At 38.4% G+C, this 23,486-nt stretch overlaps 1 protein-coding gene across 1 annotated transcript in view; it reads right to left on the bottom strand.

The window, feature by feature from the left end:
• The window catches only part of LOC102537005 (alpha-fetoprotein-like), a 37,113-nt gene extending 15,206 nt beyond the window's left edge, over positions 1-21,907 (bottom strand). Inside the window, exons 1-11 of the mRNA XM_006212545.4 lie at positions 21,823-21,907; positions 20,655-20,706; positions 20,366-20,507; positions 18,826-19,037; positions 13,735-13,867; positions 10,751-10,848; positions 9,597-9,726; positions 6,909-7,123; positions 5,321-5,453; positions 3,600-3,697; positions 1,219-1,357 (exon numbers count right to left, since the gene is read on the bottom strand). Of these exons, the coding sequence (XP_006212607.3) occupies positions 1,219-1,357; positions 3,600-3,697; positions 5,321-5,453; positions 6,909-7,123; positions 9,597-9,726; positions 10,751-10,848; positions 13,735-13,867; positions 18,826-19,037; positions 20,366-20,507; positions 20,655-20,706; positions 21,823-21,907 (1,437 nt within the window). The remainder of the gene's footprint in view (positions 1-1,218; positions 1,358-3,599; positions 3,698-5,320; positions 5,454-6,908; positions 7,124-9,596; positions 9,727-10,750; positions 10,849-13,734; positions 13,868-18,825; positions 19,038-20,365; positions 20,508-20,654; positions 20,707-21,822) is intronic.
• Between the last annotated feature and the right edge of the window lie 1,579 nt (positions 21,908-23,486).

The following is a 23,486-nucleotide window of genomic DNA, read 5'->3' as shown; positions in this document are numbered from 1 at the left end:
TGTTCATTGCAAATGGACACACTGGTGTTCTAACAATGGTAACAGTTTTGAGTTTGATGTGAGATAATAGAAAACAGAAATATTTGGTCTTTGACCACAGTTCCTGACACAAGGTTCCTGAAATGCTTGTAAACTCCTAAGTGATAAGAGCACTAGAATTACCTTTCTTTCTTATGTGGTGATTCTGGGTGGGCTCCTGAAGGGGGGCTGGTCACCAGAGAGACGGAACCATGATTAGAGGCTTGGAATTTTAGCCCCACCCCCCATTCTCCAGCGAGGGGAAAGGGGCTAGAAATAGAGTTAATAATTGGTCATGTCTGTATGAGGAAGCCACCATAAAATCCCAATAGTATGGGGTTCAGAGAACTTTCAGATGAGTAAACACATCCACATACTGGGAGGGTGACACACCCCAACTCCTCAGGGACAGAAGCCCCTGCACTCGGGCCCCTGCCAGTGCTAACCTTCTGCATCTCTTCATCTGGCTGTTCATCTGTTTATTTTATCATATCCTTTAATAAACAGGTAACTGTGTTTTCCCGAGTTCTATGAGCTGCTCTAGCAAACAAATTGAACCCAAGGAGGGGGTCATAGAAACCTCAGATTTACAGTTAATCAGTTAGAAGCACTAGTGACAATTTGGACTTGTGATTGTCATCTGAAATGGGATGGGAACTGTCTTGTGGAACTAAGCCTTCAACCCCTGGGATCTGATGCTCTCTCCAGGCAGACAGTGTTAGAATGGAGTTAAACTGCAGGCCACTCAGTGCTCATTGTGGAGGGAAAAAACAACGTATCTGCCATCTTAAGTGTGGTGAGTGGGGTAATCATGTGAGAGTAAAGGAGACACACAGGAGGAAGACTGGGCACTTTTTCCTACTCATTTAGGATGAGTTAGTCTAAAATCGGCAGTACCTTTGATGTTGCTGACAAAATCACTTTTGTTGACTTGCAAATCCAAGGACTAGACCTTGGGGATATGAAACAGGCAAAAGGCATGGTGAATCTGACATCCTCAATTGTAGCAAACTGACAGCCAGTCTTATCCCTGTTGCTAATCAAAGACAACTGGTATGAACTGACCTGATTCTCCTGAGAACAGAATTATTAGGTTCCATTGAGAATTCATGGATGTGTCCACCAATATGAGATTGCTGGCTGGGCCTGGAGGTCAGAACTTTCAACAACAGGCAAACATGCAGTCACAGAGGTGCTTACCGAGTCCTCCAGGCAAGCAAACTGTTGCTCATCGTTCAATGGGCAACACTTGGTGGCAGCAGCTGCCATGTTCTTTGTGAATACAACCAACTCCTGAGCAGACAGTTGTGGGGCTTTCTTGGTATAAAGGACTATGAGCCTGAAAGAATAATTTCCTCTTACTCCTGGCAAAGGCTATGTGGTCAAAGTGAAGAATTCAACAAAGTGCTCCTCAATATCTGACATTCTCTCTGATGTAGGATAAGTTACCATGTTGGGTTTAAGTCTGTCCTTTTAGTTCTTGCTCTGGTGGCCCAATGGATTATTCAATATGCCTGGAATTCTCTTTCCACCTCACATATTGCTCCACTCTGATCCATCAATTTTCTACTTGTCAAGGATACTATGATAGCTAATTTGGATGGCTGCAAAATCAGACTCAGAGTAAACAGGTTCTGAAATAAATATATGCACAGGCCATTAACATGTTTATTGGTTGTCTACGATGTGGCGGATTAGGAGCTCCAGCAACGATCAGGAAACAGTTCCTACTCTCACAGGCTCACACACTAGTCAGGGAGAGATGAGCACACTGGGTGCAGTGGGAGCAGTACAGCGCACAACAAGTGCGCGCAGAATGGCAGCTGGCCCCACCCCAGGGAGGTCAGGCAGCCCTCCTGGAGGAGACAGCGTGTGAGCTGAGATCCGACAATAACTAAAAATGAGCTAGGTGGAAAGGAATGAAAGTGGGAGGAAAGCATGTGGAAAGTCATGGAAGGTGATTTTGTTTTCTTGACTGGGGGGATTGAGAATTGGAGAAGAGGGGAAGGAAGAAAGCTTAGCTATAGAATCAGATTTATGTTGTTTTTAAAATAATTATGGTTGCTATATGATGAATGGATTGGATTGGAGCTGGGCAAAAGGCACATGAGGGAAGATAAGGTCATGCCAGTAATTCAAGTGAGAGACGGTGATGGCCGGAACTAGGAGAACAGCAGTGGGAACTGAGGGATGTGGAGAGAGATTTTAATGAGAACAGCTCTACTGAACCGGATTTGAGGACAAGAAAATGTCAGAATCATTTACTGCACTTCTATCATAGTGGAGTTAGGGGAAGAAATTAGCTATAACATCCAGTGAAAGAGTCAGCCTAATTCAGTGCTTCTTAAGTGTGATCCTTGGACTGGCAGGACCAGCATCCTTGGGTACATGTTGGAAATACAGATTCTCAGGCTCCATCCCAGATTTACTAAATCAGAAACTCTAGGAATGGGCTGTGTTTCAACAGGCCCTCCAGGTAATTTTGATGCACTCTAAAGTTTGAGAGCCACAGGCTTAATCCTTAAACTAAACTGTTGTTTGCATCAGCAACTAAACGTAACATAAAAGAAAAATAATAAGCCAACTATTCTCTCTGAGACAGACTCACAGACGTAGAAAACAAACTTACGGTTACCAAGGCAGTGGAAAAGGTTAGGGAAGGACAAATTAGGAGTTCGAGATTTGTAGATGCTAACTACTATATATAAAATAGATAAACAACGAGGTCCTAGGGTAGAGCACAGGGAACTATATTCAAGAACTTGTAATGGCTTATAATGAAAAAAGCGTATGAAAAGGAATATATGTATATAAATGAATCACTATGCTGTACACCAGAAATTAACATAACATTGTAAATTAACTATACTTCAGTAAAAACAAAAATAAATATTCTCTCTGAAACAAGAAAAATTTTTCTGGATTCATTATTTTGGACATTTAATGTAAGCTCAATATTATGGGGCACTGTATCAAACTGAACTTTTCCCCAGTACTCTGCTTCTTAACAGACTATCACAATAAAATCTTAAAGATTACTAAAAACTGACTTTTGTTTTTTGATATGTTAATCTTTGAAAAACAATGGGATTTTCCAGGCTCTCTGCAGAGTTCTGGGTGTTCCCTCTGGCAAATAACTAAGGTATACATTTACCTCTACCTTGATGGTGAAAAAAATGTATTTGCTACATTGACCTGACTTGAAACTGACAAAGAAATCCTAGATTAGATCTCGGTTGCAGCCTTGACTCCAAATTGCAGGCAAAGTCCCAAACTAAATGTCCAGGTGGGAGGTAGAGGCCCCTAGGAGACTGCAGGAAGGCGGGCGGGGTCTGCTGGCTCCCTGACCTCTGGGTATTGATTGGTGCCTGGAAACTGGCCTGAAAACAACATAAAAGCACGCAAGGTTATGTGGACAATTATCTTATCAAGACGAAGATAGCTAGGTTAATTCTGAACCGACTTTTACCTTGGCCTCTGAAATTTTAAGATTGAATGTAGACGCTTTGCAACTCTCAGCAGCAGGAACTAACAAAAACTCACTAACAAGCATAAATCTGGACAGTATCTTGGAAGCATACCTGTCACGGAAGTTACTGTCTCCTAATTTCCCACGTAAATCACACTGATTTTTCACACGCTCATGGCTTTCATGAACCACTCTTCGGATTATCTCTTCCTGAAAAATACACATAATCGGTGTTAATTGTTGCAACAATATACGTTAAGATAAGATTGCAAAACCATCTTCTGTCTGTAATAGTTTCATGTAACTGTTTTCCTAAACCCAGAGTTTTATTTACTTAGCATGTTTGGAAATCTTGAAAAACGCGCTTTGCATTAACATACCTTATGGAGACAAACATGGGACAGCCAGATTGAAATATATCAGTCTTGTGATACAAACTCACTTGTGGGCTTAAATGGCATATTTTACAAGCATAAACAAATCATTCATCAAGCCAGGAAGAGGTCCTTTAAAGTAATTTATAGATCTAAGTTCAGTTGATCAGAGTGTGGGTGTGTGTATGTATGTGTGTGTATCGGTGATTTTTAATAATACATTTTCATTTAAAACAGTTCAGATATACAGATAGAAATATAGATACGTATTAAGAAGTCAGGTTTAATAAAACATGTACCAGACCTGAACATAGTAAAGCACTCCACAAATACACACTGAGTGAATCACATGGAATTCTCAGAGCTAAACTGCAAATTCAGAGTTCTTGAAACATGCAAATAAAATTCCAGTGGGAAGACAAAGTGACCTTGCAGACTCAGCTCTTTGGTAGGAGCACTGGTTATCAACTTAAGTGACCTCAGACCCTGTGCACCGATCCTAATAAGCAGTGTTTGTTATAGTAAAAATTTTACCCGATTTGCAAACTGTTTGCCTGGACTTAACCCATAGCCTTGTCCTTACTGCTTGTGTGACACTGGGCAAGTCACTTGAATCTTCTGAAACACAGTACTCTCATCTATAAAATGTATTAGTTCTTCTGGCATCACGCATCTTATCAAGCTGACATGAGAATCAAATAGGACACTGGTTATAAAGCTACTTTGTAAACTCTAAACATCTGTGCTCCTATAAGGCCAATTATCGTAACGACTACTGTGGAGGTCTACAGGTGATGCTATGAAAGAGTGCTAATCTACAGACTAAATCACATTCATTTACCCTTCTCTCCGGGAACAAAAAGATGCTAGGTGGATCTGCTTGAGCCCAGACAGGAAAAAGAAATGCCTTTGCCCTCCATCCCTACATCTCTGCAAATACAAAAGCCAGTGATTGGAATAACAAAAGCCAGAGCCACCTGGTTCCTGCTAACCCGCGGATAACAGATCATCTGGTCGGAAATCTGCGAGGCCACTTGCTGCTTCTGTTTCAACTGCACAACGGGAGCTCCTGCCTGTGAACAGTATGATTTCTGGCCTGAGGTAGGGACAGTTTCCAGGCCTGCTCAGTGAAAACAGTCAACCTTCCCCTACCCTAACTGGCTGTGCTTTCGTGCTACTGTGCCAAGCAAACTGTAAAAAAGAGATTGCACAGAGAAGTTTTCATAAAACACAGAAACTACGAGGCAGTGGCTTGCACAGAGCGTTGTTACTGTGTGATGATGTGGCCTTTTGTTTAGATGGAAATCATAGCTCTTGTGTAATGCTTGCAGTTAGAAAGAACACGCATGCATAATTACTTACAAAAGCATGGCACTACTAATAACGCACTAACACTGGACTGTTCCCTAGGTTTGTAACCTCTTATGAGTAACAGGTTAAAAAAAAAAAAGGAATTTACCCCATGGCCATAGCATTCCAGCGGATTTTCTAATTTACAGCATTTTCCCAGTAAGTTTTGATATACTGTATCCACCCTTAAAATCACTGGAACTGCCAACTCTGGATGTCTTCTTGAATATTCATAAAGAAACCTGTGTCCACATGAAGCACATTAGAAAATAAGCAGTAAAACTCAGAAGCCATAGCTTTTCGTTTTCAAAAGCCAATTATGACTATGACATTTATTCAGTACTTTAACTGACTTTAAGGGATTTGAATATCTTGGGAGGGTGTCAAGGAGGTTTTATTGGCTATATTTTGAGATAAGGAAACCAAATCAATAAAATTGTAAGACTTCTCCAAAGTTACACAGTAGTGAGTAGCAAATCCAAAGCTGAACCTAAAACATCCTGATAAGATTTAGTTCCTGACTCAGGGTCTCTGCTTACTTTTACTAGAAATTCATTTCAAGTGGTTGGGTGAGAATATTTTTCTCAATGATCTTTGAGGCTAGATTTTATAAATATTACAAATTTTTGTAAGAACGTGCTGACTGGGTTCTAAATTACCATCTACCCCTATTTTTTCACATAAGCTTTCAAGTATAAATTGTCCATAATCTCCACATTCCTCGGTGTTACAAGAAAGAGAAACTTAGACACTAGAATATTTTCAAAGGAATCACAGAATCACAGGAGGGACCTTGGAAGTGATCTTATCCAACTGCTTCAATTTACAGTTGGAATACAAAAGCCTGGGGAAATTAAATGGCTTGAATTACATTTCAAAGCTGATGCATGGCCAAGCTAGCCTGGAACTCAGGCCTTTCACTCATGGTCTAATGCAATTTCCACTAGGAAGTCGTGCCTATCAACTTTTTCAGTACCAGATGCAAGTTTAGGGATAAATGAGTTCAGGTAGTGACATTTATAAGCCAGTGTCAAATGGAATTTCAGAAATACAGCTAATGTTACTCTGTAGAAAACTTTGAAGAAAACTCAATCTTATGCTTTGTTGGAATTTAGTTGTTCCAAATAATACTTCACAAAGCGACTTTGAAAATCTTTAAGTCACACAGCAATACTGTCTTAATATTGTATATTGAAATCAGTTTGCCTTATGTCCAAATTAATTTGCACTTCTGAATGGTCACCAGAGATATGAGTGCTCCATCTCTTTAATCTTGAAATGCCACACCATGGCACCATGGCTTTGATGTTAGGTATTAAATTAATTAGAATAGAAGAGCTGGCCAGCTCTTACTTAGAGATGACTCTAAGTCCCTTAGAGCAAAGCTGGCACACACTTGACACGTTTTTTTAATTTCTTATATTAGTTATCAATATTTATCAATATGTAAAAATCAAGAGACTTTCAGCTTCCCTCAAAATGCACTTAACTCTACCACCCAAAGCCTGTCTTCCCATATAGCAAGTAGCTAGAATCAAATAGCAGCTGCCACCTTGAATCCACATCTCCTCTTGGCCATTTAACTGTTCACTCACATTACTGGCTAGCCTGTGTCATCATTCGAGTTTGCAGTCTCTCCCAAAGAATCCATATATACAATATCCTATTATTAAGATTTTTATAGAAAGTCATATTACTCTTGTAGGAAGTCATCTTGCTTGTCTGTGAATTGTTTGCACACAAACTGGTCTTCTGTAAACCTGCTGAGTGGCAGGGATGAGAGATCAGGTTTGTCATCGTTTTCCGAGGTGATAACGCATTCCCCTCGGAATGGCTCTGGCAGTTCACAGCATGGAGCGAACTTGCTGGATAGGATGGCCTGTTGTGAGCAGATATAGTTCATGAGCTGGCTCTACAAAACATAAAAAGGAGCGGTTATTTTTGATGACTTCATTCTGAACTTATTTATTTTTATTGTTATTAGTAGGAAACCAGAGAAAAACTTGGCATCTTATGTTGCTTTTTTCCTTGGCAAACTGAGATACCAAAATGGTCTCATTTTAATAAGGCTCATTCTAGTGGCTCATTTTAATAAGAAACCTCTCTATGTGACCATGCTCAAGTGTCACAAGCTATTTTAACACCTCTTAAAGTACTTAAAGGAAGATTGCATTATTGTTTCCATGTTTAGCCCAATAAAATACAAATGAAGGGTTTTATTTACTGTCATTGTTTTAGGATCCCAGCTTAGAAAACATTCCATCTCTGTCATTTTCTATATACATTACTATTATATTACCATTACACTTACATTTTTACTTATACACACATACACACAAATAAGTATGTGAGTGTGTGAACAAGCCAGTCTCTGTACTTAAGGAAATCACAATCTAGTTGGAGAGTTAAATAATTAGACATTAATAGTGCACTATAAAAGAAATTGCTAGAGAAATGAACACATTATACTTGGGAAGGAAAAAGTGATTGGGTAGACTCCTAAGAGGTAGAAGTGACAAGATTTTAATAAAAAATTATTAAATTGGAGGCAGGGGGTGGGGTGAAGATGAAGAATCTAGAATGATATGGGACACTGGGTTGATGGCAGCAAAATTTACTGAAATTGATATTCAGGAGAAAAGAACAGGTTTGAGGAGAATGGTTAAAAAGGGAAGCCAAAAAGTTCACTGTTGGAATATAGGGCTAAAATGACTTAAGGCATCTGCATGGAGATTTCCTTTAAGCAGCTGGGAGCGTAGATTAAGGGATCAGGAACGAAGAAGAATGTACTGAAGATCCAAACTGAGAGTGGTTAATTGAATCCACGTTATGAGGTCATGTTGAGACTGACAAGGGAGAATGTGTATGTTAGTTACGTGAGGAACGTGCTCTCAGTGGCTTGAAAGAATCAGATTTGTTTCTTTCTCAGTTAAGTCCCTGTTGAGAAGGGGAAGTGAACTGCCTCTAGGCAGTAGTTCTGGGAACCAGGCAGACGGAGGCTCTGCCATCTCCAGCCATGGGTTCTAACATTTCTCTCAGTTTGGAGGCAATTTGGCAAGGCGATTCTTTTTTTTTAATTGAAATATAGTCAGCTTACAATGTTGTGTCAATTTCTGGTGTAGAGCAGAATAGTTCTGTCATACGTATACATACATATATTCATTTTCATATTCATCTTCATTATAGTTACTGCAAGATATTGAATATAGTTCTCTGTGCTATACAGTATAAAGTTGTTGTTTATCTATTTTATATATAGTAGTTAGTATCTGCAAATCTCGAACTCCCAATTTATCTTTTCTTACCCCCTTCCCCTCTGGTAAGCATAAGTTTGTTTTCTGTGTCTGAGTCTCTTTCTGTTTTGTAAATAAGTTTATTTCTCTCTCTCTCTCTTTTTTTTTTTAAGATTCCACATGTAAGTGATACCATATGGCATTTTTCTTTCTCTTTCTGGCTTACTTAACTTAGTATGATGATTTCCAGGTCAATCCATGTTGCTATAATGGCATTATTTTATTATTTTTATGGCTGAGTAGTATTCCATTGTGTAAATATACCACAACTTCTTTATCCAGTCATCTGTCAATGAACATTAAGGTTGTTTCCATGTCTTGGTTATTGTAAATAGTGCTGCTGTGAACATCGGGGTGGGCCAGGCCTAGAAATGGCATAAATCACTTATGACTAGGCTCCACCTAGCTGTGAGGCTGGAAGGAAGTGTCCTTATGGCCCAGCAGTGACTGTAGGGGAGAGTGACTCCTTGCTGGATGGTTACGAAAGGAAAAGGGCAAGAATAGATTTACTGAGAATACTAATTTTAAGAGTCATAGAAGAGAGAAAGAAAATTGATGAAAGAAACTGTAAGAATACAGGCATTCCATTCAGACTGAAAACTTCTCCCACCATCTCTGAGACTTTGGATGTAGGGCCAGTGAGTTCTATGCTGTCCATGCCCCACGGCCCTCACCCCTTGATGCCACATCTTTGTTTTGCTTGTTTCTTCTTTCCTCCAGGCTGATGTGGCCTGAGGGTATAGTTTGCAATTCCAGGATTTGCTCAAGATTTAAAGATGAATGAAATATAATCCCACTTTGGAAAGAAATTATAGATCAGCTTTAAAAACTTAAGAATAAAAGAATAAAGTAAAGTAAGACAGAATGAGGAAGGAAGGAAGAAGGGAAGAAGGAAGGAAGGGAGGGAGGAAGGAAAAGGAAGAAAATAATTATCACATGAGCTGAGAAGAGAGGACAGGAGACACCATTCTACTGATAACATTGAGAAATGACAATGCTTTTTTAGATTCATTATATATCACTGACACTTTTACTTAAGAATTACAGGTATTTTAAGGACTGAAGTGAGTTTTAAGAAAAAGAGGCTCTTACCCTGCCAAACACACATGCTACTGCATTTCCTTCACAGCAGGTCTGATGCAGATTTTTAATATCCGTGGCCAGTTTGGCAATTTCAGAAAAGTTAGCTTTCGGTTGTTTTTTAGTCAACAGAACCAGTTCCCTGGAAAAAAAAAAAAAAGTACATTTTAAACAGTATTTTGAATTCAATCCTTTCTAAAATTAATCCTAGTTCACCAAGTAACCAAAATAGAAACAGATTCACAAATGAGGGATGAAGAAAGTAATATGTTATAATTGTTTTCTATTTCCTCAGTGATAGAACCCAGAGCCAGACAGAGATCTAAGTCACCAAATGAAAATTATTCATTTCTGAATTGTGTAAATATAGTCATTTTCATCACTTAAACTATTGCTTAAAAAATCTGAGTTGCTTAGATAGGTAATTTGGGAATTTATCTGACCTGACTTTTCAAATAAAATTCTTTATCATAAAGACAATAATTATAGGAGGTTTGGTTCTTCCTTGCCCCTTTCTGTTGACAACTGAACAACATCCCTGAAATTTTTCTAGAAGTATGAAAAATGGGCCTGCCTTGTAAGGAGAACTGAGCTTCCAGGCAGCCCAATGTGTCCTAAATTGGGGAAGAAGGGGAAATAAGGAAGATGCATGTCTTCTGGGATAAACTTGGAAAGAAACACAATCTGAGCCAAGAAAGAAGGGCCTGAGTAATATCAGATTCTTATTCTCCCCCTAACTCGCACTCCTCCATCCCTACTCCCCCCAAAAACACCACTTGCTTTTTCTGCTCTAGGTGACATTAGAGCCAAAATCTTTCCTATCTTCCAAGAGAAATATGCCTTTTGTCCTCCAGCCTTTACAGTGCAGAACAATTAAGTGCTTGCATCTGAATATACAGAATCTCTTGTGCACTGAAGAAGAGCCTAAAGGACTTGAGATGATGGAGAAATTGAGGCAGGAGACGTGGGTGGAGATGAGGATCGTGCAATTTTACGCACAGCCCTGTGTGCCCTATCAAATAGGCAAGTAGTAGACATGTAGAGAAAGGAACCAGGTTTATACTGAGAGGCATTAGTAAACGAAAGATAAAAGATTTTTCAAAGGAGTTTAATCAAAGAGGGTGATCCAAAGCAACAAAGTGCACAAATCTAAACAGGTAACTTACACCGCTTTTGCTACCTTGTGGTTGAATTTAATCCCAATTTCACATAAGTGGTGATGCCTCAAAGATATTTCTCTAATGTACTTTCTGATGGGTTCTAGCTGTAATTAGAAAAATGACTCATCATCAAAGAAATATGGCAATAACAGAAAAAGTTCATCTCATCACTAGTAAAGAAGAGCGAAAAATAAAAATTGTGTATCTCCTCAAAATTAGAAATTTTTTATTGTCTTATCTACGAAGCCAAATGCAAAAGCATAATTTGGTGGAGTTGTTTTTTTTTTTTTTAATAAAATAACATCTCACCCAGAGATCACTTGTCCCAGAACGTATATATTTGGCATATAAATGAGAAAATGAGCAAACAAAAGTCCAAAGAGCCACTAAAATAAATTCCAATAATGTCTTACATTTGTATTCTGGTTTTATTCAAGTTACTAGCTCTGTCATCCTGAACATGTCTCCAAATGCTTATCTAAAATACATGCTCGTTTTATAATATATATTAATTGGAGTGCCCCCTGAAATATTCATATTCTTTAACCCAGGATTTTGACTTTTGAAACTCTATTGCAAATAAGTGTTTCTAAACAAATAAAAACATAATTATGCAAAACAAAGAACATGCATGTTCTGTTATGGTAGCAAAATTTTGGAGACAAAGTATCACAAAAGAAGGGTGATGGTTAAGTGAATAATGGCACATTATTTTGAAAAGATGTATACTTTTAATAAAAAGTATGTATATTTAAGTCTTTAATCAAAACTATATATTAAGTGTGATCACAACAATGTATAAAATAAAATCTGTGAATGTAGGGGACTATATTCAATTTCTTGTAATAAGCAGTAATGGAAAAGAAACTGGAGATAAATATATGTGTGTATGTATATGTATAACTAAATCACCTTGCTGTACACCTGAAACTAACATTGTAAATCGACTACACTTCAATAAAAAATAAGAGTAAAAAAAATCTGTGAATGAAAAAAATGAATAAAAGGAAATATACCAAAATCAGTATCTCTGTGTGGTGGGAATATAAGTAATATTTTAAAATTTTATTTTAAATTTATATTTATACTTTCACTTAAAACATGACATTGACCATATATTATTTTCACTTCAGGTTTCAGCACCTCACCTATTTTTAAGAACAAGTTAGAAAATTTATATAGAGGCAATTTTCAAAGCACAAAACTGGCACAATAGTCATTTATATTTTGTAATTATAAATATCATTTTTATCCTTATTTTGTTGTATTAGACTCTGTTGAAATCAAATACAAACAAGCTTATCCACTTCATAAGAAAGTCTGTGAAGACTTAACTCATAAACGGCATTCTCTGATCAGACACACTTTATACACACTTGGCTACGCAACTTACTCGGAGGAAGAACTTGTATTAGCAGACATCCTGGAAGCAGCAAGACTGCAAACATCACAAAGACCTCTTAGCTAACTTAAAAGCATCTGCTTATGCTTAAATTATAGGGGCATTAATTTCCTCTGAAAAGGATTAAGATTAAGAAAACTTTGTAACAGATTACCTTCAAACAAATAAACAAAAACCAACCCCCATGAAAAAGCTCATTCTTCAGAAATGTCAGGTAACGAGACATGTCTGCACAATCACTTGTTTTTTGTTGTTTTAATAATATGAAATGAAAAGGGGGGAAAAAAGACTGTCCTGCTTAGGAATTCAGAATTGGCTTCTGGAGGAATTGGAGTTCACCAGGGAAAGAATGGAAGGAAGGTAATAAATATACATAAATAGCTTTAATGATAATAGCGATGATCACTGAGTACTTGGCGTATGTCAGAGACTCTTTCAATACATTATTGAATTTCTTACACAAAGCAGATGATGAGGAGAAGCTCAATAGGAGAAATAGGTTCAGGGAAATAGAGAAATAGGGGTTGAGAGGAATATGAGAGAAATTCTCACTGAGAAGATCAAAGAAAACAGCAAGAAAAAAGTGGCACTGCACTTAACCTTGACGGATTTTTCAAAATGATTATCAAACTACTATTCATTTCAGTATGACCTTTGGGAAAATCCATCTGGTGCCCCCTCTAAAGATGGTTATTTTATGTTGATATTTATAAACTTTAATGAGCATGCATAAAAAGTACTTTTATCTTGGAACTAATCACTGATTTACATCTATTCAATAAAGGAGAAAAGGCCACCTGGTTAAAATTAAGTGTGGTGAACTGTATTTTCCAAAGATAGCTACAAAAATATCTTCTATCTCATCTCTTCGTACAATGAGCTTTTCTTACAGTTTATTTACTTTCTCCTTCAAACTGGTGAGGTTTACAGTGTTTCAACCAATAATAGCGTATAAGAGAAGTAACTTTTGAGGCCTGGTCAGAACAGGCCATAAGACTTCTGCTTTATCCACTAGAATGTTCATTCTTGAGACTTTGGCCACGTATCAGCAGTCTTATTCCCTGAGGCTGCCGTGCTGGAAGGGAGCCCAAACTAGCCAAGGCAGAGAGACCACGTGGAGAGGCACTGAGATGACATGAGAAGAAAGAAACGTTGAACCAACCCCCGGGTGCTTCAGCCCCTCAGAGTCCCAGATCCATCCATTGTCTGGCACATGAAAAATCAGGAGCCAGAATGCCCCAGATAAGCCTCTTCCCGAATCCCTGACCCATAGAAACCACGAGAGATAATAAATGATTGTTATTTTTTGAGACTAAACTTTGGGGTGTTCTGTTATTCAGCAATAATAACTGGGGTATTAAATCTTTATTAAGAAGTGATAGCTACACTGGATATGCTTCTCTCATTTTAAGGACTATATGAACTGCCTGAGTATCTTGTTAAAATGAAGTCTTATTTAGTAGGGCTAGAGAAGAGCTTCAGGTCTTGCATTTCTAACAGGCTTCCAGGTAATGCACCTGCCGGTGGTCCACAGGCCACATTTAGCAAAACAAGGCCCTGAAAAACAGTTAACCTAAGAGTATTTTACCTTTCTCTGGAAGCATTCGGTCTTATTTCCTTCTTGGCAACATGACTGAATAGCTGTTTCATAGCAAGCTGACATGGTCAGAATAGTGGGGCCGTACAAGAATGGGTGCTTTCTAGACGTTTCATACATGTACCTGTAATTTGACAAATACAAAGTTATATAATTTGGAATTCAAGAACATGCTCTGACACTGCATCCTAAAAACTTGGTGTTCATTTAGATTTGTTGACCTGAAACTTGTAGAATTTCCTGGTGACAGAGAAGAGATGGCACTGTACTTAAATACAACAAATGTTCACTCTGGACAGGTCACTGTGAGGTTGGTCAGACATTCTCCAAGTGCCCATGAAGTGACCAACTGTACCTTCTGGGCCAGTAGGGGGAAAAAATCAGTAATTATTTAAGTAATTAACTAATTTAAACTCTTCATTTTTATAGAAGTAGTAGAAGGTCAAAAGTTCCTTAGTCTCAACTGATTATAAATAGATGATTGCACACCTGGTGAAGGGGAATTAAATTTGAAGCTATTGGTGGGTGAAGAGGAATCTCTAGATCATCTATAAGTTCTTTCTAGACTAGGAAGGTTAATGCCATTGTCCTCCAAGATGTGTCACTCAGTGCTTTGGTTTGCTGCTGAATCCCAGTCTTTATTTCCTTCTCTAATTCATTCTTCACACTCACTATAGAGCCTGGGCATCAGGTCTGCCTCTCACTTATAATCGTATCTCCTCACACTATTCCACGAAACTTGTGCAAATCACTTACTCACCCCCTCCCCCGCCACATACACAAATACCCAGTAAAAGCTGACATTGCAGACAAAAACTGGCTCTATGCTCACACAGACCCATTCTTATGCACACAGGAAGACTACTCTCCCAGCCTCCCTTGCAGTTAGGTGGGAACATCTAACTGAGTTCTAATCAATGAAATATGAATAAACATACCATACACCCCTTCTAAGCTTGGCTATTAATTGCTTTGCATGGTTCCCTACTCTCCCTCTTTCTTTTTCGCAGTAACCTTGGAAACACATGCTCCAGATGGTATAGCTCCAACATGGAAGCATCTTTCATTCCTGAGTTGCCCCTTGGAGGAGAGTTGTCAGGAGCTGAGCCGAGCTGAGCTGGAGAAGGCTGAGCTGCCGAGCGCCAGAGTAGCCAATGAAGACAAAAAGCCAAAATGAAAGTAAGAGTCAAGGATTTAACTACACACTGGGATAGTGTAAGCAAAATGCTAAGCTGGGGAAAGCGCTGACTACTCGCCCAACTTCACTTCCCCCGCTGTGGACCTGCACCAAGCAAGGATCAGGCAGATCCCACAGACATGGGATGGCTCAGTCCTGGGGGAGCCTCAGACAAAAGGCTCCTGCAGTTCTGTGGACCCTGGGGCAAGGGAGGAGGAGAGGAGAAAGATCTGAGTACTGAGTCAGAGGGCTGAAAACTCTCTCTAAGTCTCTTTCTCCATCCCCCCATAAGGAAGTCTCAGCAGAGTCACCGAGGAAGGCCTCTGTCAAAGGCCCCCTATTAAAAGGCCTCCAAATGCAGGCACCTTGACTCCCAATGCAGCTATTCATAGGCACACACCAGCCAGTCTTTGACTGCAACTTCTTCAGAGACGGTGATGCATTGGCTGTGCACCAATTCTGGTGTGAGGAGGGCAGCTCTCTCTTTTGAGACCTGTCATTTATAAATGCCTACTGTCAGGACTGCCTGAAAAAACAAAAACATAAAACCACGCATAGGTTTTTAGCCAGGAGCCAGCCTCCTCAAGGGTCACCTAAGAGAACCATCCAATTTAGACTAACATGAGCAAGAAATAAATATTTATTGAATTAAGTCACTGAATATTCTGGATTTACTTGTTACCACAGCATAGCCAAGTCCATCCTGATTATTATCATGTTGCCCCTAGTGAAGTTTTAAGATGTAATGTCTACAAAGTAAGCCTAAGTCACCAGAAAAAATGGCCCTGGTTCTCAACATTAAATGGACAATGAGGGAAGTGATAGATAAAGAACATCATCTCAGCGTTAAAGAGATAATGGGAAAAGTGACAGACAAAGAACAGAGACCAGGCATGGCATGCTGGTAGGTTCCTGCCGCCGCCCATTCCTTGGATAGTGTCTAAAGCTTTATTCCTGCAACGTCCGTAACTGCCATTCCTCTTGGGACGCCAACTACGGCTACAATTGCAGCAGCCATTGGAGTCTAGTCTGATGACAAGTTTGCTACTATTGCCTTCCCTATAATGATTGCAAAAGCAATTATAGCTCAAGCAAATGGCCAAAGAAGTGCCTGAAATATTTGACTAGGATCCCCTAGTTCTATAGAAGCTAGGAAACTAAATCACACTAAAAAAGACAGCTAGGGTTTCTGGGGTCAGGGACGATATCCATGCGGAACTTCATCAGAAGAGTATTTCTCACAGCTCTCTGAGGCTTAGAGCCAGATACAGACATGGCCAGACATTGCTCTAACGAAGATGGGAGACTTTGCAGGAGGCCTGAAACACTAACCAAGCCTCAGCAGAGACTTTATCTAGCAGCTCATATGTATAGCAATCCTGTGCTAGCATTTCCCATAGGTTAAGAGCAAGAAATCTTTTCTTGTTGGTGAGTGATCAAAATGGTGGCCACTAGAGTTATTTATCAAACAGTTCCACCTCCCCTCCTTCCAGGCAAAGGATAGGATTGCACATTCCCACCCCCTCTGAAGTGAGGCATGATAATGTGACCTGCTGTGGTTCATGATATGTGAGTAGAAACAATGAGTGTTACTCCAAATAAAGACTTCAGAGGCAATGCATGGTTTACCACCATCCCCTCCCCTTGCCACAGTAATCAAGAAGGCAAGTGTTGAGATGGGGCCTCTGTCAGCAAGTCCCTCAGTGACTATGATAAGCAGACTTCCTACCAATCAACACTGGCCAGAGAGCATGTGTGAAAAATAAAACTTTTGTTACATTAAGTTGCTGAAAATTAGAGGTAATTTGCCAACATAGTGTAATTTAGCTCATCCTGGGATTATTACTTTTGCTTTTTAAAAAACCTATGAAGGGAAGATCATCCACAAGCCATGGACAGGGAAAACTAGATCAAATTCTGGAACTGAACTTATTCATTAGTGATTGGACAAGATTTAGAAAAGTAGGTCTAAGCTCTGTAGAAACAAACCAAAAAACCTTCTCCACTCTCATCAAGGTGTCTCAAACCTTACTCTTGAAAGTTCAGCCAATAGATTTGTTTCAGCAGCTTCTAAAGCCCAACTTGCAGAAAAAGAAAAGCAGAATTGATTATCAAGATACACCTGCCACCCAAGATAGGGCAAAATTCTTGGTCAATATGAAATTTTACTGGAGCCATTCAATACCTCTGCTCTCTGTTGAGTATGCTGTTAAACTAAGGGTTCATTTTTGTGCTACAGTAACTTAGTTCCCTTAGAAGATATTTGGTATTGAACCAACCTAATTTCCAAAGGCAAAGTTTAACTTAGTACATGGAAAAGCTTTCTAATAATTAAAGTCACTTAAAAAATAGAATGTCCCTGTTGTAAGGTAACACAGCATCTCACTAAGGTTGGAAGTTTGATACCAAAGTCATATAAATAATAAAATCTTACAATAATCAAAACTGTTATTAAAAATTCCTTAGATAATTCAAAGGTACAGAATTAAGGTTTTGTGTATCTGTGTGCTATGCTATCTTTTGATAGGTCCCAAATAGCTGACTTTTCCTCCAGCTTTGATATGTTATTGTTTCCTTGGTTAAGAATTAAATAAAATTTTTGGCATATAATTATACGGCAAGTAGATAGAAAATTACTTTTCTCCTGAATATTTATAGCTGTATGCACATAAGTTAAAGTAGCATATAAAACAACTCTTTATTACTGACTCAATAGTAAGTATTCAAGAAGAGATTAGATTCATTGCCTGAGTATTGGTTAGATTTTGTAATCTCTGAATGTTCTACCCAAATCTGATTTTGTAATTCTCACCTAGAGTGAATAGCACTACAGTACAGAGGTAGCCAAGCTCATATTTCAGTTTCTCATTTGGTTGCTCCTAACGTCAGACAAGTTGGAACTTGCCCAATCCCCTGTCCCTTAGTCCTTTCTCCCTGAGTGACTGAGGCCGTTTAATTCCTTTTGGAAGGCTCAGTAATCTCTGGGGCAATTCTGGCCCTGTGTGGGCGAATTAAAGGTGCTTATGTTATTCAGCATCAAGTCATCCTGTCTGCTCATTAATTTCTGGTCAAGAGTTCCATGTCTAAAATCTGAAATCAAATCACCACCATGCCTCTTGCACTAGATCCGGCAATCAGATCTTTCCCATATTCCCGGTGTCCGAGCCTGTCTTGTAAGACAGCCAGAGGTGCCTTCCTCGAGAGCTGAAGCCTACACTTCTCTTGTCATTTCTATCTCTCTTGGTATTGGTTTCCTGCCTCTAAGCCCCAGTCACTTGTTCACACTCCACTCTCAAAAAATAGACTTCTATGCTAACTAGCAAACCAAAATATGAGCTCATCTTCCCGTTGGCTATAATGCTCTCCACTCCAGGTGGGAATTATACAATCAGAGTTCTTGAGCAGAAAACTCATCTCTGTCCAGTCTACAATTATTACTTATTTCCAGGTTCCCAATGATGGGCTCTATCTCCATGGCTATCAGTTATTTATCCTGCTATCCCTTGGTGAACCCCCCCAAATACCAGCCTCTTGCTTGAGCTACTACCTGCTCTGTGTTCCCAGTACTCTATTTACTGTGCTTTGCCTACTTGACTGTGTTTTTCAACATCATTTGCTACTGGTCTGACCAATTTAACCCTTAGAGAGATGGGTTCTTTACAGATCCTAGGAATTTTTAATGTTTCATGGCACAGACAGTTTCGCATCCTCTTGGGTTCACCGAGACCATATTGTCATTCTATTGTCAGAGAAAAAATATATTATAGCTTAAATTTTTACTTTAAATCTTTGTAATAAAGCATTGTGTGCTCAGAGGCATTTACATTAAAAAAAAGAGAGAGAGATCTGTCTTCAAAATTAAAAAATACTCTTTTTCAAAGACCAGGCAAGGAAAAGTGGCTTACCTCTCTTTCACTGGCACTTGATTCTCTTTGTCCATCTCACAGATCTGCTCAGAATTTGGAATTTGGAATATATCACTGTAACCGGCATCATCCCTTTTGTGTAATAGGAAGCACTTGTGTCTTGCAGTGTTATTTGTATTGCAACAGTCAGAAAATACATGTTTGTCAGCTATTCCTTGGTTATTGCAAATATGCTGTAGGAAGGTGGTCATCTGTAGGAGAAAATACTACCTTAAAGGGAAGCATGTGTGGTCTACATTCCTAACCACAGGAAAGTTAGGGAATTACTACAAAGAAAAGGCAACTGAGTGCATAATCTTACACTCTGTATCCAACAGGCCCTGGACATAGCTCTTTTGAACAAAAGCCTTTTAGGTTGTTAAGTCAAAATTCCAACATGTTGGACATTGACCAAACAGGATTTATCCTTCTCTCTCTACCTATGTAAGTGCTTCATTTTCATACGGCTGAGAGCTATCAAAATAAACATAAGCCAAAATATCCAGGGCCCAAAGAAATCAAAGTATTTTTAATAAGAATCATTTACCAAGAAATAGATGATAGCTTGCTTTCCTTGCTTCTTCATTGTTTTTAGTTTGGTTTCCATAGAAACTTATTTTCAGAATTGAACTCTGAGGCATGCGTATTCAGTGTCAAATATTCAAATGGAAATGTAATGATTCAGTTAGTTTTCAAATACCTTTGGAAGGCAGTAAATGTGTAGGATGCTGTAGACTTCAAATGACATATGTTTCCAGATTTGGAGGATAAGGGCAGGAAAAGGTCATCTTTTGAAGTGAAAATAAGGTGAAACTACTATAAAATAAGTGGGGCTGGCCACTGACAGAAGTGCTTCATTTAAAGTGTATCTCTAATAAAACCAATGATTTTTCTATGACTACTTAGAATCTAGATTAAAAAAGGTAGGTGTTAGTACAAGAAGATGGAGTGAAAAAAATACGTAAATAAAGAAGAAAACTATTCATTTCTATTTTAAACCGTTCACAGGAGAATGATTGATCAAAAATGTACAGGTTGTAAGAATATGTTAGTGTTTATCAAGAATTCTTTAATCACAAGAGAGACATACTTTCTAATAGATAATAGTAATTTTCAAGATTTTCTACTAAGTGGAAAAGAGTCTATAATAATATTGACTTTTTTCTTCTTTTTCTTATTCTCTTAGAAACTTTTCAAAATGAGTACTTCAGTTTCCCAGGAATCTTGATTTGAAGCTCTCAAACAAGCGTATTCTAGTGACAGCAGCAGAGTAACCACCCTAAATTAACAAACGAGCATTCCAGGGTAATTCATTCTCTTGAGTGTTTGGTTCTCAGAGTCTTATCTCCCAGGTATGAACTGAAAAACTGTAGGTTTATAAACCAACAAAGATTATATCTTGAGGGTGTCTCAAGTACATATTGTTGCCTTAAAATCCCTTGCCTAATTATCCTATCATGCCCCCTCCTAACAACATCTTTTATTTGCAATTTAGTTTTTAAAAAAATAGAGAGAAAAGGGCAGACCATGATTCACCTACCAGTTGGTGACAACATTCTGAAGGTGATTCATGTGGCTGGAGGCTCTTGCACTTCTCTGCAAGGTCTAGCAGCTCTTTAACACTCGTTTGTACTTCTTCATAAGTCAATTTCTGGAGAAACTGTGTGACCATAATACTAGTGCTGAAACAGAACACTGGTGTGAATGCTGAAGATAGAATCAAACTTGTTTCCTCCACCAATCCTGTTATATCATTGCCCTACTCCCTGCCACCCAAAATTAACATTATTTTAAATTTCATACCAAAGAATATTGATAATAAAACTCACGCATCTCTTAAGTTCTTCTCTAGATAATCCTGGTTATTAGTGTGCTGCATGGCTGGAAAAAGAGAGGTTTTTTTTTTGGCAAAAGATGAAATTTTTCAAACCAAAATCCTCTTATAATTCAAATCTATATTTATTCACTCATAAATTTCCAGATCTGTTTTTGTTTACATCATAAATCAGAACAAATTACAAGAATTTTTTTCCTTGTATTTAAACTGTGTTCTGTGAATAATTTATTTCTATTCAAATACATGATATAGTTGAAATGTATCATTGGCCTACAAATAAGTTGCACGTACCTGTACTGACACTTCTGAATTAATTAAACTTGGCTTTTTGGTTATCTAGCTCTTTACATTAGGATTGACTAGCACACCCAAAGAATACTAAGAAAATTGAAGTATAGTATTAAGAACAGAAGTATAAGCATTAACACCTTGTCAGGCTTAATTTGGGAAAGACAGCATCTCATACATCTTGGATTCACTCATCATCTTCATCTTCGTCACCTCAACTCATCACATACACATATGCATGTTCTCTATTGAAAGAAGTGGCTTCTCTCGTATACCAATAGCTTCTAGGGAACTTAGAGCTACCTATTGAATAAAGAAACTATTATTATTTGCTATGTTAACAGGAAAAGGCTTTGGAGACAGCTCTTCTGAGTTCAGCAGCTAGCTGTGATACTTAATATGGTCTTGGAAAATTAACTTAAGCACTCAGAGTCTCTGTCTCTCTGGCTATGAAATGTAAATGAGTTCTACTACTTTGGGTGGTTGTTAGGATTAAACAAAAGCCTATGTGTGAAGCATTGAGTGCAGTGCCTGGCACGTAATAGGTACTGAATAATGTAGCTCATAGTATTATTCTTGCTACTATAAGCACATTGCAAAATCATTTGTCCAATTTTAAAGACAAGTTGAAATGTATCATTCTCTCACCTAGAGTGGAAGTAAGGCAAAAATGAGACCTTCTTGTGTGTGTGTGTTGCCTCAGTATATTAGTTTTCTTTCTGTATCCACTAAGTTAATTTCTAGTGATTTTCAATGACTATTGGACAGTGATGAGCACTGAGAAACATATGCCTTTCCATATACATGTTAGTAGTCAACATGCCTCATTTATTAGCGCATGGAAGGTGTAGGTTATAAATAGGGTTCCCTACCTGCATCTAGCAAACTTCTCTGAAGAGTCTGACAGTTAATGTAGCTGAAGAAAACAAGAAGAGAGATGGATCTAACAGTCTTCATCATTTCAGATGAACATTTATAGAAAGTGTTCTATCATTTGAGAGAATTAATGAATCTTTTTATATTCTTTCCAATGAATTACTATTAATAATTAACCTTTTATTGGTGAATACTTTTTCCAGGCCACTATGACCCTCCAAAAGTTAAAGAAATTCATGAAAATGAAGAAATATTTTTGATAGATGGCATTCATTAACGAATACTGGATTGAGTGATGTCAATCTACTTGTCTTTTCAAGATTGCATCATGTCGGTCTTGCAATACAGTAATCGATAAACACTTTTTGGTAAATGTCTCAGTTCCTAGAAATGCCTGTTGACATGTACAAAGTTCTAAAATGGCAGAAGATCACGTAAACATGACTATTCGAGATTCAAATCAATGGTTAAGGGCCCCATTCCAGTGCTGGGCACATTTTCAAGTCCCTGGAGAGAGTGGGGAGCAAACCCAAGGGAACACGACCTAATTTACTGAGTGCTTACTGTGAGTCTGGTGATTATAGTTAGATAGAAATATTCTTATTTTTTGAATAAGAAATGAAGACTCAGGGTCATATAATTTGCTCACAGACTCACAGGTAGAAATTCAATTCTGTCTGATGTCAAAACCTACACCATCCAAGAGCTAGTATTAAAAGCTAAGGTCCCAACATTCCTCAGCTATTTTCCATTTTGCCTGTCATCCGCTTCTTGGGTCTAGGGCAGGAAACAGGTGATTACTAACTGAACAAAAAGTTTAAGATAAACATAAAGTCCAAAAGTTTTGGAAACAGGAGACCACTGGTTACTACTTTAATTGTCCCTGTCCTCAGCTTTCTCATTTACAGAGGGAGGGTTTGGACCAGATCATCTTTAAGGCTGATAGTCTATTGCTCGATTCTGCTCCCCACAAAGTCTCATTTCTGATTTCCTGGGCAAAGATACATTTGCCTAAAGACAACAACAACAAATCTGTTATTATTTAGATTGAGGACATGGTGGCTTATGGTAAAGAATATAGATGGCCCTGTGTGATAGAAAGGCAGGCTCAGTAAAGGGAAGGCCATCTTTGGCAGGTTTTCATCATGCTTTTCAGGGTCGTCTAAACGGTCCTAATGCTCAGCATGTCTTCCTATCCTGCATCCTTAGAGCTGTCTCCTTGAGATTTTACTCTAAGCCTCCTGGAACTATCAGAAATGGACCTATTTCTCTAGGGATGGCAAATCCTTTGGGTGAATGCTGTTAGACTGTCACCCACTGCAGACATTATTAATTGATCACTGCACTCTTTCTCTCTGAACCTAGACTCAGCCTTAGAATCATTCACAGCACAATGCCACAGGACAGCCACTATTAACTGATTGGAGCTTGCACTTAAGAAGGAAAAAAAAAACCTGTTATATGTGTGCTAAACTAATTCCTCTTTTTAAAAAGTCAGACAAAATTAACTTCTTATGGAACCTCTTCTCTCAGAGTAAGAGATTCTCAAAAACATAAGAAGATGTTAAGTCCTCTATTAATGATTAAGTATGGAATTTCAGACCAGAGGAAAGACAAGTCATAGGATTTTTTTAAGCAAAGGCAAGGGAATGGTTTTTGT

This window comes from Vicugna pacos, chromosome 2, assembly GCF_048564905.1.
Source record: "Vicugna pacos chromosome 2, VicPac4, whole genome shotgun sequence".
NCBI lineage: Eukaryota > Metazoa > Chordata > Mammalia > Artiodactyla > Camelidae > Vicugna > Vicugna pacos.
The sequence above is the reverse complement of the archived record's forward strand: the minus strand, read 5'-3'. Positions and strand labels throughout refer to the sequence as shown.